Source organism: Danio aesculapii, chromosome 22, assembly GCF_903798145.1.
Source record: "Danio aesculapii chromosome 22, fDanAes4.1, whole genome shotgun sequence".
Lineage (NCBI taxonomy): Eukaryota > Metazoa > Chordata > Actinopteri > Cypriniformes > Danionidae > Danio > Danio aesculapii.
In genome coordinates this window covers 7,217,641-7,229,042 of record NC_079456.1, presented here as the reverse complement: position 1 = coordinate 7,229,042, position 11,402 = coordinate 7,217,641, and the positions used below count along the sequence as shown (strand labels likewise).

General features: G+C 37.4%; 1 protein-coding gene across 1 annotated transcript; it reads right to left on the bottom strand.

The window, feature by feature from the left end:
* Positions 1–4,703: 4,703 nt before the first annotated feature.
* Positions 4,704–9,258, bottom strand: LOC130216593 (uncharacterized). Its single transcript, XM_056448487.1, has 4 exons — positions 9,177–9,258; positions 7,169–7,477; positions 6,790–7,080; positions 4,704–4,825 (listed from the first exon to the last, which is right to left on the bottom strand). The coding sequence occupies exons 1-4, from the start codon at positions 9,244–9,246 to the stop codon at positions 4,704–4,706; spliced, it is 792 nt and encodes a 263-aa protein (XP_056304462.1). The 5' UTR covers positions 9,247–9,258.
* Positions 9,259–11,402: the final 2,144 nt, after the last annotated feature.

Genomic DNA, 11,402 nt, shown 5'->3' with positions numbered 1-11,402 from the left:
TTTTTTCTTCAGGTGAACAAGGTTCTTTAAGTTTAAATTCTATTCCAGCACAATTTATTTTAAATTGGTTTGGTCTGATGGGAAGTATCACTCAAGTAAAGAGAGTATAGGCTTTATTTTTATAGATGTATTCTATAGATGTATTTTGTCGACAAATGAAAATAAACATGCCTTTTTATAAGGTCAAGCATCAACTCTTAAAAAGGCTTGTAGGTTTTTGTTTTGTATGCAGTTGAAGAACCATTGTTGTTGTTTCCATGGCCACACATTTAATAAACAACTCTTAAAAGAATACAATAGTATCTGGATCCAGCCTTGAATATGTAAGCTGAAACTGACAGGACAGTAGACAGGATTGTTAGTAATCCGATCGGCCCAGTGCTACCTTGTCACTTAAGTTTAATTTGACTGCGACTGTTTGTCAATTGCATGCAAATACAGTCTTATGCTGTGTTCACACCAGATGCGGTATGCACAGATAAATTGAGTTATTCCTGCGTAAATAGACGCGTGAACATTATGAGTTTACTCATTTCATTTGTGCGTCAAATTCACTTCACAATAGACGCGGATTTGTGCCATGGCCAGGGCTTCTGTCTGCCCGGTGACTCTAGCTTCGTTGCTAAAATGGCTAACATGGATTTGATTGAGACAATAGCTGTGTATATGTGCTTTAGAAAGACTAAAAAACAGGGTTTTTTTATGGCTGAGGTGCACTCAGCTCTGTAAAGTTCATCAGCTCCTCCAGAAACTTAACCTGGATGATGGAAGCTTTCAGCTGTGCTTTAGACTGAGCCGAGTCCAGTTTGATGAACCGTTGTCTGGTGTCGGCAGATGGATTTTCGCCAGGGATACTAACAACAGGCATTACGTCATAATCACGGCCCTACAAGACAAAACTTCTGATTGGTTAACGCGGTGCGAATGTCCGCTAAAAATTTCCAACTCGTGTGATTTGCGCAAAACGTGTCATTCGCGCCTCCTTATTTGCACGTATCGCGCCGCAGGATATCTTTTCGCATCTTTGCATTGGCTTAACATGTAAATCACTCGCGCTTGACGCTTCTTCCGTGTCTAGTGTGAACGCAGCATATGGGTGCTTTCACACCTAGACTTTTGTTTTGGAAGCTGTATCGTTTGCCCAGTTAGCGCAGTTTATTTGGCATTTGTGAATCCTGCAATCGTGAGGATCTGCGCCAAATCAATCTGTCCGAGATCGCCTAAATGAGGTGGTCTCGGGTCGATTAAAATGAGCTCTGGAGCGAATCGATTGTAGTGATAAAGCAAAACGATTCAACTAACCAGGCCTAACTAACTAAATCAGTGTATAATGGTTGTGTAATAGCCATATACACGGCTATATGAAGAGTGAATGATGAGTACGGCGAGATGACATTCCTAGCTAATGTTTGTTTCATGTCGAATATGAAAGTGAAAGCATGCTGAAATATTACAGTGCTGTTTATCTGTTAGGAAAATTGACTGAAATTGCAATCTGATAACTTTTTCATATTTTAATCTTATAATATTTTGTATTAGGTGAGTTGTTTTGTTCATTTCTGCACACCTTGAAAGAACCATTGATCTGCTTCATGATCTAACTGCAGTCCCGGTTCATCTGTTATTTCTCTCTTTAAATTTAAGCCTGTAATGCATAATTCTAGCTAACAGTTTTTTCTAGATTGTAATAGAGATGTGCGCAGAACTAAATTTTTAATCCCGCTCCCGCCAGGTTTTAGTCCAAAATCCGACCGTTCCTGCTTATATTCAGCATTTGTTGTCCCGCTGCCCGACCCGCACTGTTTTCTAACCGCCTCGCCCATTCCCGCTAACCGGGACAAAACCAAAAAGAGTCGGGAGCGATATTGTTAGACCGCCCACTCCCGTTCAAATTACACCGGTTACCGACCGCTCCCGCGCTTTATTCAGAAATTTATTCCCGCGGAATAAGAAGTCTGGTCGGCTCCCGAGGTCCAATGCAGACCTCTAGATTGTAATTAAGTTGTCAGTTGTATTAAAAGAAACATTATGCTGAATAAAAAGTTATTACAGTTTTGTTTGGCTTTTGACACATTATTTAAAATATGTGGTTAATAAATAGCCAATGGGTTCTTTTTTTTTTTGGTAAAAATCTGAACCACTGGACCAATCGGGCCAGTAGAAAAAATCCTTAGTGTTGAACCCTGCAATGCACTCAATGGAGCTAGTGATGTCACTGTGAAGGGTAGGGTTAGGTGAGCCTATTCAAAAGCATTGCTTGCAGCTCAGATTGCAACTGCACCAAGTCTGCATCCAGACCCCTTTCAAAGAATCTCTTTTTAGTATGAAGAATATTTTAAAAATCTAAAGAAAATTTAAATATTAGATTTTTTTGGAATAAAATGGTTCTATTAGAGATTATAGTTCTTTAATAGAACAATAAATTCTGATGATAAAATTTTAAAAAACTTTTTTTTTTTATGTTGGGAGCATTAGGGATAGAAATACCTCTCTTTAAAAAGTGACCAGTTTGCTTTATTAAAAAATTAATTGTTCTTAAAGTGATTAAGTGACTTTATATAAAGTGATCAAACCCATTGCTCACTTTTTAAAATGCTGTGCAGTGGTTTAGCTATGGTTTAACCATCAGTTTCATGTGAGTTTTGAAATTTGTGCAATGAGGACTCTTATGCCTTGATTAATTACCATATCGCTCAGCCTCAGTTTATTTTATCTCTATTACATTCACTCCATCATTTAATTTGATAAAGGTCTATGTTAAACTTCGTAGTTGTTTTCCATAATTTAACCAGTTGAACAGGAAATACCTCATGTGATATATGAGCCATAGTTTCTTGTGTTGAATGGTGACTTCACACATCAAAAATTTGTCTTTCTGTCAGTTTCATGATCGATCACACACAAACACAACCAGCAAATAATAGCAATGATCTTACCCAATTCTGTACTTTTCTTTTGTAGAATGTCGGCTCGATGTACGTGATCTCCTCGTCTTGAGTCCCGACTGTTTCAATGACAATAATGAATAGTTTAAAAACAAAATGCTAATATGAGTTATAATTCAAACCCACAAGAATGTTTAATGAAACTAATTATAACTGAACCTCTGCCATACTTAGAGATGTTAATTTAAACATGTCAATGTCGCTCTGAAAGTTTATTTATTTAAGGCTATATTCATGAAGCTGATCAATTTCAAAATTAAGGTGCATTACTGTATTTAAATGCACAGTAGCTGATAAATTACCAGAATGCACTGTAAACCTACAGTAGCATACTGTAAACTGCACAGTTTGAAAAATAAAAACTGCTAGGAAAAGCAGATTTATACTGTGGAAAAAAACTGAAATTGCTTAAAGCACAATTAAATGCCGCAAAACTCAATGTCTTTCCATTTACTCTTGTGCTAATGCTAATTTGGTGTTTCTAGTCAAACATTATTATTATAAAAATGTTATATCACCTGGTTTCAGATTCAATCTTCAACGTTTCTAGGCAAAGGTTTTTCATTTCTTTATGAAACTGATAGCGTGTATGCTCAAAAATATGTGTGTATGAACCTAAATTTTGGAGATGCTGTATAAGCATTGGCGACGCAGTAGGTAGTGCTGTCACCTCACAGCAAGAAGGTTGCTGATTCGAGCCTCTGCTGGGTCAGTTGGCGTTTCTGTGTGGAGTTTGCATGTTCTCCGCGCATTCGCGTGGGTTTCGTCCGGGTGCTACATTATCCCCCAGAGTTGACAAAGACAAAGAATTGGGTAAGCTAAATTGTCTGTAGTGTATGAGTGTGTATGGATGTTTCCCAGAAATGGGTTGCAGCTGGAGGGGCATCCGCTGCGTAAAACGTATGCTGGATAAGTTGGCGGTTCATTCCATTGTGGCGACCCCAGGTTGAAAAGTGACTAAGCCGAAAAGAAAATGAATGTATAAGCATTTATTGTGAATAGTTTTGCCAATGTTTAATGCATATGCCTAATCAGTTCTATAAAAAATATACAAAACCAGTGCCAATTCAAAAAACTAGTTGATAAAAAAACTATGAAAACCAGTATTTGAGATTTTTGGGACATCAAAAGAGTGGCAAGTTGGAAAAATATTGCATAAATTGAGTCTGTGGAAATTATCTGAAAACAACAAAAAGGTTGTAAGGAAGTACTGGAGTATTAAAATACATAATTATTTGTTTTTAATCTTTGACAAATGAAATTGCTTTGGTGGGACACAAAGTTTTAGCCTAATGAAATTACATAAAAAAGCCATTTTTGGAAGAATAATACAGTCTTTTCATGGTCAAAATGAGCAGAACTCGCACTAAGGTTAAAAATAACTAAATATTATTAAAAACGTACTTATTTGATTTGACTCAAATCGGTTCTTCCAGGATTTTGCAGCAACTTTTTAGATTACTTTCAGATTACTATATATATATATATATATATATATATATATATATATATATATATATATATATATATATATATATATATATTACAATGACATATTTTGTGAAGTCTTTTCTCAATCTCATTGCATCATTTGCTTCAATTTTATGTTTTGTTTTGAAAACACACCTCAATCTTGTAAACTTTTTTTTTTTTTTTTTTTTTTTTTAAGAACCTTTGGATTCCTGGAGGAATTGCCTTATTACTGACAACTTGCATTTACAAAGAATATTTTTAACATATTTTATATATTTAATGTATTTAACACTTGCCTTCTTGAGCCGTTTTTCTGCATTTCCTGTAAATACAGACAATCAGGCCTGCGGCAACTATCAGCAGAGATCCAGCAGAAACCAGCACTATTAGAGAGACTGAATCTGCAACTATAAAGAGGGATAAAGTGTAACTGATAACATTTTGCTGCTTTATATATAAAAAAATCTGTTTAGTGAACTTTAATTTTGGGCTAGATTACAACAGTTTACTGCGCAATCCTCAAAACCATGTAAAACAACCAGGACTTTATGTAATACGTAAAGTAATAGTTCACCTAATGAAGGAATATTTACTCTGTTTACTCTCTCTCAAATGGTTTCAAACTTTTGTGTTTCTTTTGAACACATAAGATAATATATTTGATAAAACCTGGAAGCTTAACCATTGACTTCCAATGTATTTTTTCGATATTTACAGGTTTCCAGCTTCCTTCAAAATATCTTCTTTTCTGATCAACAGAGGAAAGACGGTAAAGCAGTCTTGGAACTGAAGGGTGAATAAATGATGACAGAATTTTCATTTTCTGGTCTACTATTCCCTTAAGGCAGGGCTGGTAAATCCTGTTCCTGGTAATTTACAGTTCTGCAGAGCTGTTCAGCTCCAACCTTTATCAAACACAACTAAACCAACTAAGTAGGATCTAAAGCAGCACTTGATATGTAAAAACAAGTGTGTTTGATCAAGGTTGCTGCTGGAATCTGCAGGAAGGTAGATCTGCAGGATTTAGCACCTCTGGCTTAGCAGTCAAATTGTGAAAAAAAAAATCCAACAGTCTAGTTTAAAACTTGACTAAAGCCACATCTCTTTGCGTTAGAAAAAACCCCAAATGCATAAGATTTTAAATGTGGCCTGTACACACCAAGCCGACGCCAAACAACTAGAACCGATGAAAACCAACTCTGTTGTTGCTTGGCATTGGCTTGCATCTGGTTCCATCTTGACCAAAAAGCTGCACGTGAACACACCAAACAGACGAAAGCTGACTGATTTAAGAGAGCTGTGTTTTGCGTCTGCGCAAGAAGACGTGTCTTTCCACTCCAAAGGGGGGCAGTGTCTGTTTTTTCTCTCAGAATGGCAAAACTGGCACTTCCAACAGGTATGTGCAAGCAGCATTCAGTATCATTCATTCATTTGGCTTAGTCCCTTATTTATCAGCGGTCGCCAATTATTCTGGCACGTTTTACACAGCAGATGCCCTTCCAGCTGTAACCCAGTGCTGGGAAACACCCATACACTCTCGCGTTCACGCACATTCATACGCTACAGTCAATTTAGTTAATCAATTCACCAGTACCGCATGTCTTTAGACTGTGGGGAAAACCTTAGCACCCGGAGGAAACCCACGCCAACACAGGGAGAACATGCAAACGCCACACAGAAATGCCAACTGACCCAGCTGGGACTTGAATCAGCGATCTTCTTGCTGTGAGGCGACAGTGCTTACCACTGAGCCACTGTGCTGCCCATTCAGTATCATTATCACAGTAATTGTCACCATGGAGGGATTCGCTCCTTCAAATATGACTAATAATCTAATAATTTAAACCATTTGCAAATATTGGAGAATTGTAGCAAAATCACAGCCGACCTCTGTATGTTTCTTGGCTTGAATTGCATATTTGCTATGTCACTTCACTACACAACAATCGTGCTCTAATTTGTTGCTGATAAACCAATCAGAGAGCTTTCTTTAGCCGATGCTGGTTCTACATGCTTAATTGGGTCTATAGACTGTAGCTCTACACAGTGAGTTTGACCAGAGGAGAACTGGTCTTACCCAACTGAGCTTGGTTTCTCTAGAATATTTTTCCTTCACTTTCGTCAATTGGTGAAGTTTGTTCCTCGCCACTGGTTTGAGACAGAGCTGTGCATCAGTGGAGTTTCTCTTCAGTGTTTCGGCTTTCAGCAGTTACATCATGCACTGAACTGAATCGGTTTCAGTTTACTAGAACTTCATCTGTGTTCAACTGTCACTGTATGTCACAATCTACATTGTCAAAAAATGCTGTAGAAATAAAGGTGAATTGAATCAAACCAGTCAGTTCAGTAGACAAAAATTCACCTGCCTTACCTGAACATGATGGCTGACAGAGTGTGCTGATGTCCAGATGTGTGGTCTGGTTGCTGATGGTGTTGTTGATCACACAGCTGTAGGTGTTTTTATCCTGATATTCCACCTCCAGAGGTAGAGAAAGACTGATGCTGAGATCAGACACACTGATGCTGGATAATAAACTGTTTCCTTTGTACCAGGAGAGACTCACAGCGCTCGCATTCACCACTGAACACACCACTGAACAGTTATACTGGGATGAAGAACACTGAGTAGAGTTGAAGATGAGGACAGGAACAGGCAGACGAGCTGGAAAAGATTTGAAAAAATTGTGATGTCGTTTACTGAGTTTTCATTGTATAATGTAAAGCCTGAAAGAAACTCCCATTTCACTTACTATTGACTGTGAGACTAAAATTTTTGGTCCCTTTTCTTGTATTTTTTAGTTCATAATCTCCAGCATGTTCATTTGTGGTGTCTGTGATGGTCAGAGATGCAGTTTGATTGTCCACCTTCAGTCTGTCTCTGAATCTCCCATTGAAATCATATACAGTGACGCTGGTGTCCATTACATTAACTTCAGCTATTAAAGTGTTTTCATTGACAAACCTCCACTGAATCAGATCATCATCCATCAGTTCAGTGAGACCAGAGTTTAGAGTGACTGAATCTCCCTCAATCACTGACACTGATTCACCAAACACACCTGGAGAGCACAGAGTTTGTAAAAGGTAACCAATATGAAAAAACATTATGCTTTAACAGGACTGTAGCCAGCCTAGTGAAAGGGGAGGTTTCTTTTTCTTAAAATATAGACCTTTTGCAGTTATCGGCCTCATTTTCTATTTAATTATGAGGTTTAAATACTTTTTAGCTGGACTAGCTTGTCAGGTGGTCATCGACCACACTTTTTGATGCATCAGAAACATTTCCTTAAGGTTTAGAAGGAAAAGTATGAGAATAATACTTGTTTTTCAAATACACATTTATTACATTATTTATCGTTAGAACAAAGTTCAAGTTTCAGATTAAAAACTAGACTGTTGTCATTTATTAGGCAAACACAAACTGGCCAGCACACTCAACTGTCCTTAGTGACACTGAAGCAACAGCCAAATGAGGATTCTGCTTGGTCTTAAAGCCTTCTTTGATAGTTTTCACAATTCATTATGGCATAGCAGTCAAAATAGGACAAATGAGGTCATGTATGGCAGTGGTTCCCAACCTTTTTTTCCTGAGACCCCCTTTTTCCCTGGAAAATATTGTACTATTGTACACCTTCACATTTAATGATATTATCGCTCGTATAAGTTTTCAGTTGGTATGACAAAAAATGTAGTTTTCAGACAAACAGTATGTTTATATCTAGATATGTTTATGCACAAAGAAATATAAAAGTAAAACATCAGTGGGCCATTTGTAGCTGAAAAATGTAAGGCTTTGGCCTTTAAATTGGCCCTTTGTTAGTTCAATTCAATTAAATTGTGTGTCAATTCTTTGCCTTGCGTTTAAAAATTGCTCTGGGCTTATCACGGTATTGGGGATGAGTCGTCTGCAAATGTCTTATTAATTTGGACGGCCTTATGCATTCGTTAGCAAGAACTTTGGTGCAGATAACGCACTGTGGCTGGGAATAAAAGGAATAAAACCGTAGTTCAGGTAACTATCTTGGTATTTCCTGCATTTTGTGTTTCTAGTATTGCTAGCGCTGCGACCCGAAATGTTGGAGCTTCCTTACCTAGGCCCACGCTTGGGTCTTTAGTATCAGCTGCTGAAGGCAAATTATCAGTGAGACTCTGTCTTTTCTGTGGAGGACGAACTACAAATTTGTCCATGTTTTTTTTTTGATCAGCCTGGGGATAAAATCAACTGAAGTAACATGGTTGTTCTCCTAATTGTACAGTGCTAAACGCCGGTACTTCCCCCGTGACAGGTTTTTGTATACCTTTTATTTTTGAGCATGTAAGATGAGTAATTAAAAAACGGGAAAAAAACTGATGAGAAAACTAAAGATGAATTAGTTTGAGCGCCAAATCCACTACATATGCAAATAATATTATAAAAACATGGCTGTTGCAATCAGAGATTTTGCTCAGATTCTTTTCTGCTTACATGCAAAATAAACTATTCTATTTATTATTTAATTTTTTTTTTTACTTTCAGATTGTAAACAGTTTTCTAGAGCATGGGTGTCCGAACTCTGTCCTGCAGGTATAGAAACTTCCAGGGAGTTGTGTTGGCCCTCCAGGACCAAGTTTGGGCAACCCTGTTCTAGTGTTAAGTGTCTCATAATAATGATAAGAATTAAACGAGGCTCTGATCTTCCTAAAAATCTAAATCATTTATCACACAATACTAATGCAAAATTGCTACAAGTCCACAAAAGTCCAACATTTGTAACTCACCAACCAGTGTCCATCCATACAAGCTGAGCAAAAATTCACCATGAAGCATTTTCAATGAGTGCTCTGACATGACAACGGAAAGTATCTGAAAGCAGACTTCTGTGGCTTGAAAGAAGGGTGACTTTTATATTAGTGTGTATTTTGATCCTCCCACAACAGGAGTAGACCACCCTTTGCTGACCACAGACCAGTGCTTTCATCTAAACCTGCCACTTTAGTGTTTATGAATACTCATTGTAATGGATATTATTCATAGTTAGAGTAGATGGTCGATTTTATTTACATTATAGTTTAAAAAATAGATGAATGGAAAAAATGATATTATTTATGAATCTTATCGGACTGTTCCTCAAACATCAGCTTCTGTTAAGCTGTCGCTGTTTTTTTGAAAAGGGAAGTTCGATGAAGGTGTAGTAAAGAAGAGGAAATGAACAGCCTCTAAGCCACAAACCAATGGGTACACCCGTTTTCCAGCCATCAGGTCGGTCTGCATTTCTGTGAAAATTAAAGTAACCAGAAATGTTTGACTCATATGAGCGGCTGCTTTTGCTTTCATTTTTATGTGCTGTGTTTTTTGTTTTTGTCTCTAAATAGAATGAGGTTTTTATGTCTGTGCAATGCAGTCAGCTGAGAATATAGTTTACCATGTTGTTAATTTACACATTTGGAAAACAGTAGGCTTTGTTTTTCTCCGAGAAATACTTCTAAATGAACTGGAAAAACTATGCATTGTAAGTGGCTTTGTGTAAATGCATAGAAGCAAATATGCATTCAGGATGAATTTGTGTTTTGGCAAACTCCCTGTGACAGTGAATCAGACAGCACTTCCTTAATTTGTCTTTAAAACATTTACTTGTTCTACCAGCACTGGCCAATTTGACACATTTAGATTGCAATAGTTTTATGAATTGAAAATATTCCCAATTAAGGGCCTATGTTACTTCATACATAAGTTCACACATCTCTTTTTCTTTATTAATGTCGAATTTCACCCTGGTTAAGCAGTAACAGCAAACCCCACCCTCACAAAAAAAAATCTATGGAAAGTCAAAAGAATACACTATAAACAATTTTTAAAAATTCTGATAATTGTCATCCTATGCAAAATTGCCACGTTTAAGATCTGATTTCTTAAATAAAAAATAAAAAATGTAAAAAAAAAAAAGGCGATCATCACTGCATGGCTACAATAGGATATAAAGTGGGTATCGAACCAAACAAGAAACACTGCATTTAATGATATTTTTCCCTACCATGTGTTTAAAATATGGAAATTAATTCTTATTCAATAGAGGGTGTCATGGTGCCGCAGTGGGTAGCACGATTGTCCCACAGCAAAAAGGTCTAGCCCTGGCTGGGCCAGCTGGCATTTCTGTGTGGAGGTTGCATGTTCACACCGTGTTCGCGCGGGTTTCCTTTGGGTGCTCTGTTTTCCCCCGCAGTCTAAAGACATGGTCAATAGAAAAATCTAAATTGGCCATTAGTGTATGTGTGTGAATGTTTGGGTGTTTCCCAGTGATGGGTTGCGGCTGGAAGGGCATCCACTGTGGTGACCCCTCATTACTAAAATGGACTAAGCTGAAAAGAAAATGAGTGAATGAATGAATTTTCAATGGAATTTCTGCACTAGCCTGCTGCTTATGACGGTGCCTGCGTTTAAACGGCCTTTCGTCTCTTTTTACGCTTTAACAACCAAATGAACGCTTCAGTCTATTTTACTGATTATATCTGAATTACATCACAGCATCGATGCTGTAAAAGAAACCTTATGAAATTGAAAATAGTCACATAAAGCTTTCACCAGAAGTTTATTATTGGCTGAAAAACACTAGCTGTGCATACCGCATAGCCCATTACATCCTGCTTTGGAAATGTAAATAAATTGTTACAACCCTATGTTGGTCTAATCTCATCTGTCTTTTCTGTTTTGCTTAGAACACATCTAATTGGCCACTTCCAGCTTGCTTGTTCCTGATTGGCCTACGGTGTTTTAAAAAGCCATGACTCTACTTCCTTGGCAGCCATCTTGCTTTTGGTCACTTGCTTTGTGTTTGTTGATACTTTTGTATGTGGTATAGGCCAGAGTTGTATGTGTTAAGTCTGAATATTGAGATTGAGATTTGTGAGTACTTTTTGTGTTAGTGTTTGTTTTGTTTATGATACTTTGTTCCGCTAGCTTGTTTGACCTTTGTTGCCTGCTGACATTGATTTTTGGATTGTCCTTTT

What these genes read in the sequence shown, in the direction of transcription:
- LOC130216593 (XM_056448487.1), bottom strand. Translation starts at nt 9,246, where the DNA reads ATGTCAGAGCACTCATTGAAAATGCTTCATGGTGAATTTTTGCTCAGC. An exon ending in GTATGGATGGACACTGGTTG is followed by an intron (nt 7,478 to 9,176) that starts GTGAGTTACAAA and finishes TGTGCTCTCCAG; the next exon opens with GTGTGTTTGGTGAATCAGTG. An exon ending in TTTTAGTCTCACAGTCAATA is followed by an intron (nt 7,081 to 7,168) that starts GTAAGTGAAATG and finishes AATCTTTTCCAG; the next exon opens with CTCGTCTGCCTGTTCCTGTC.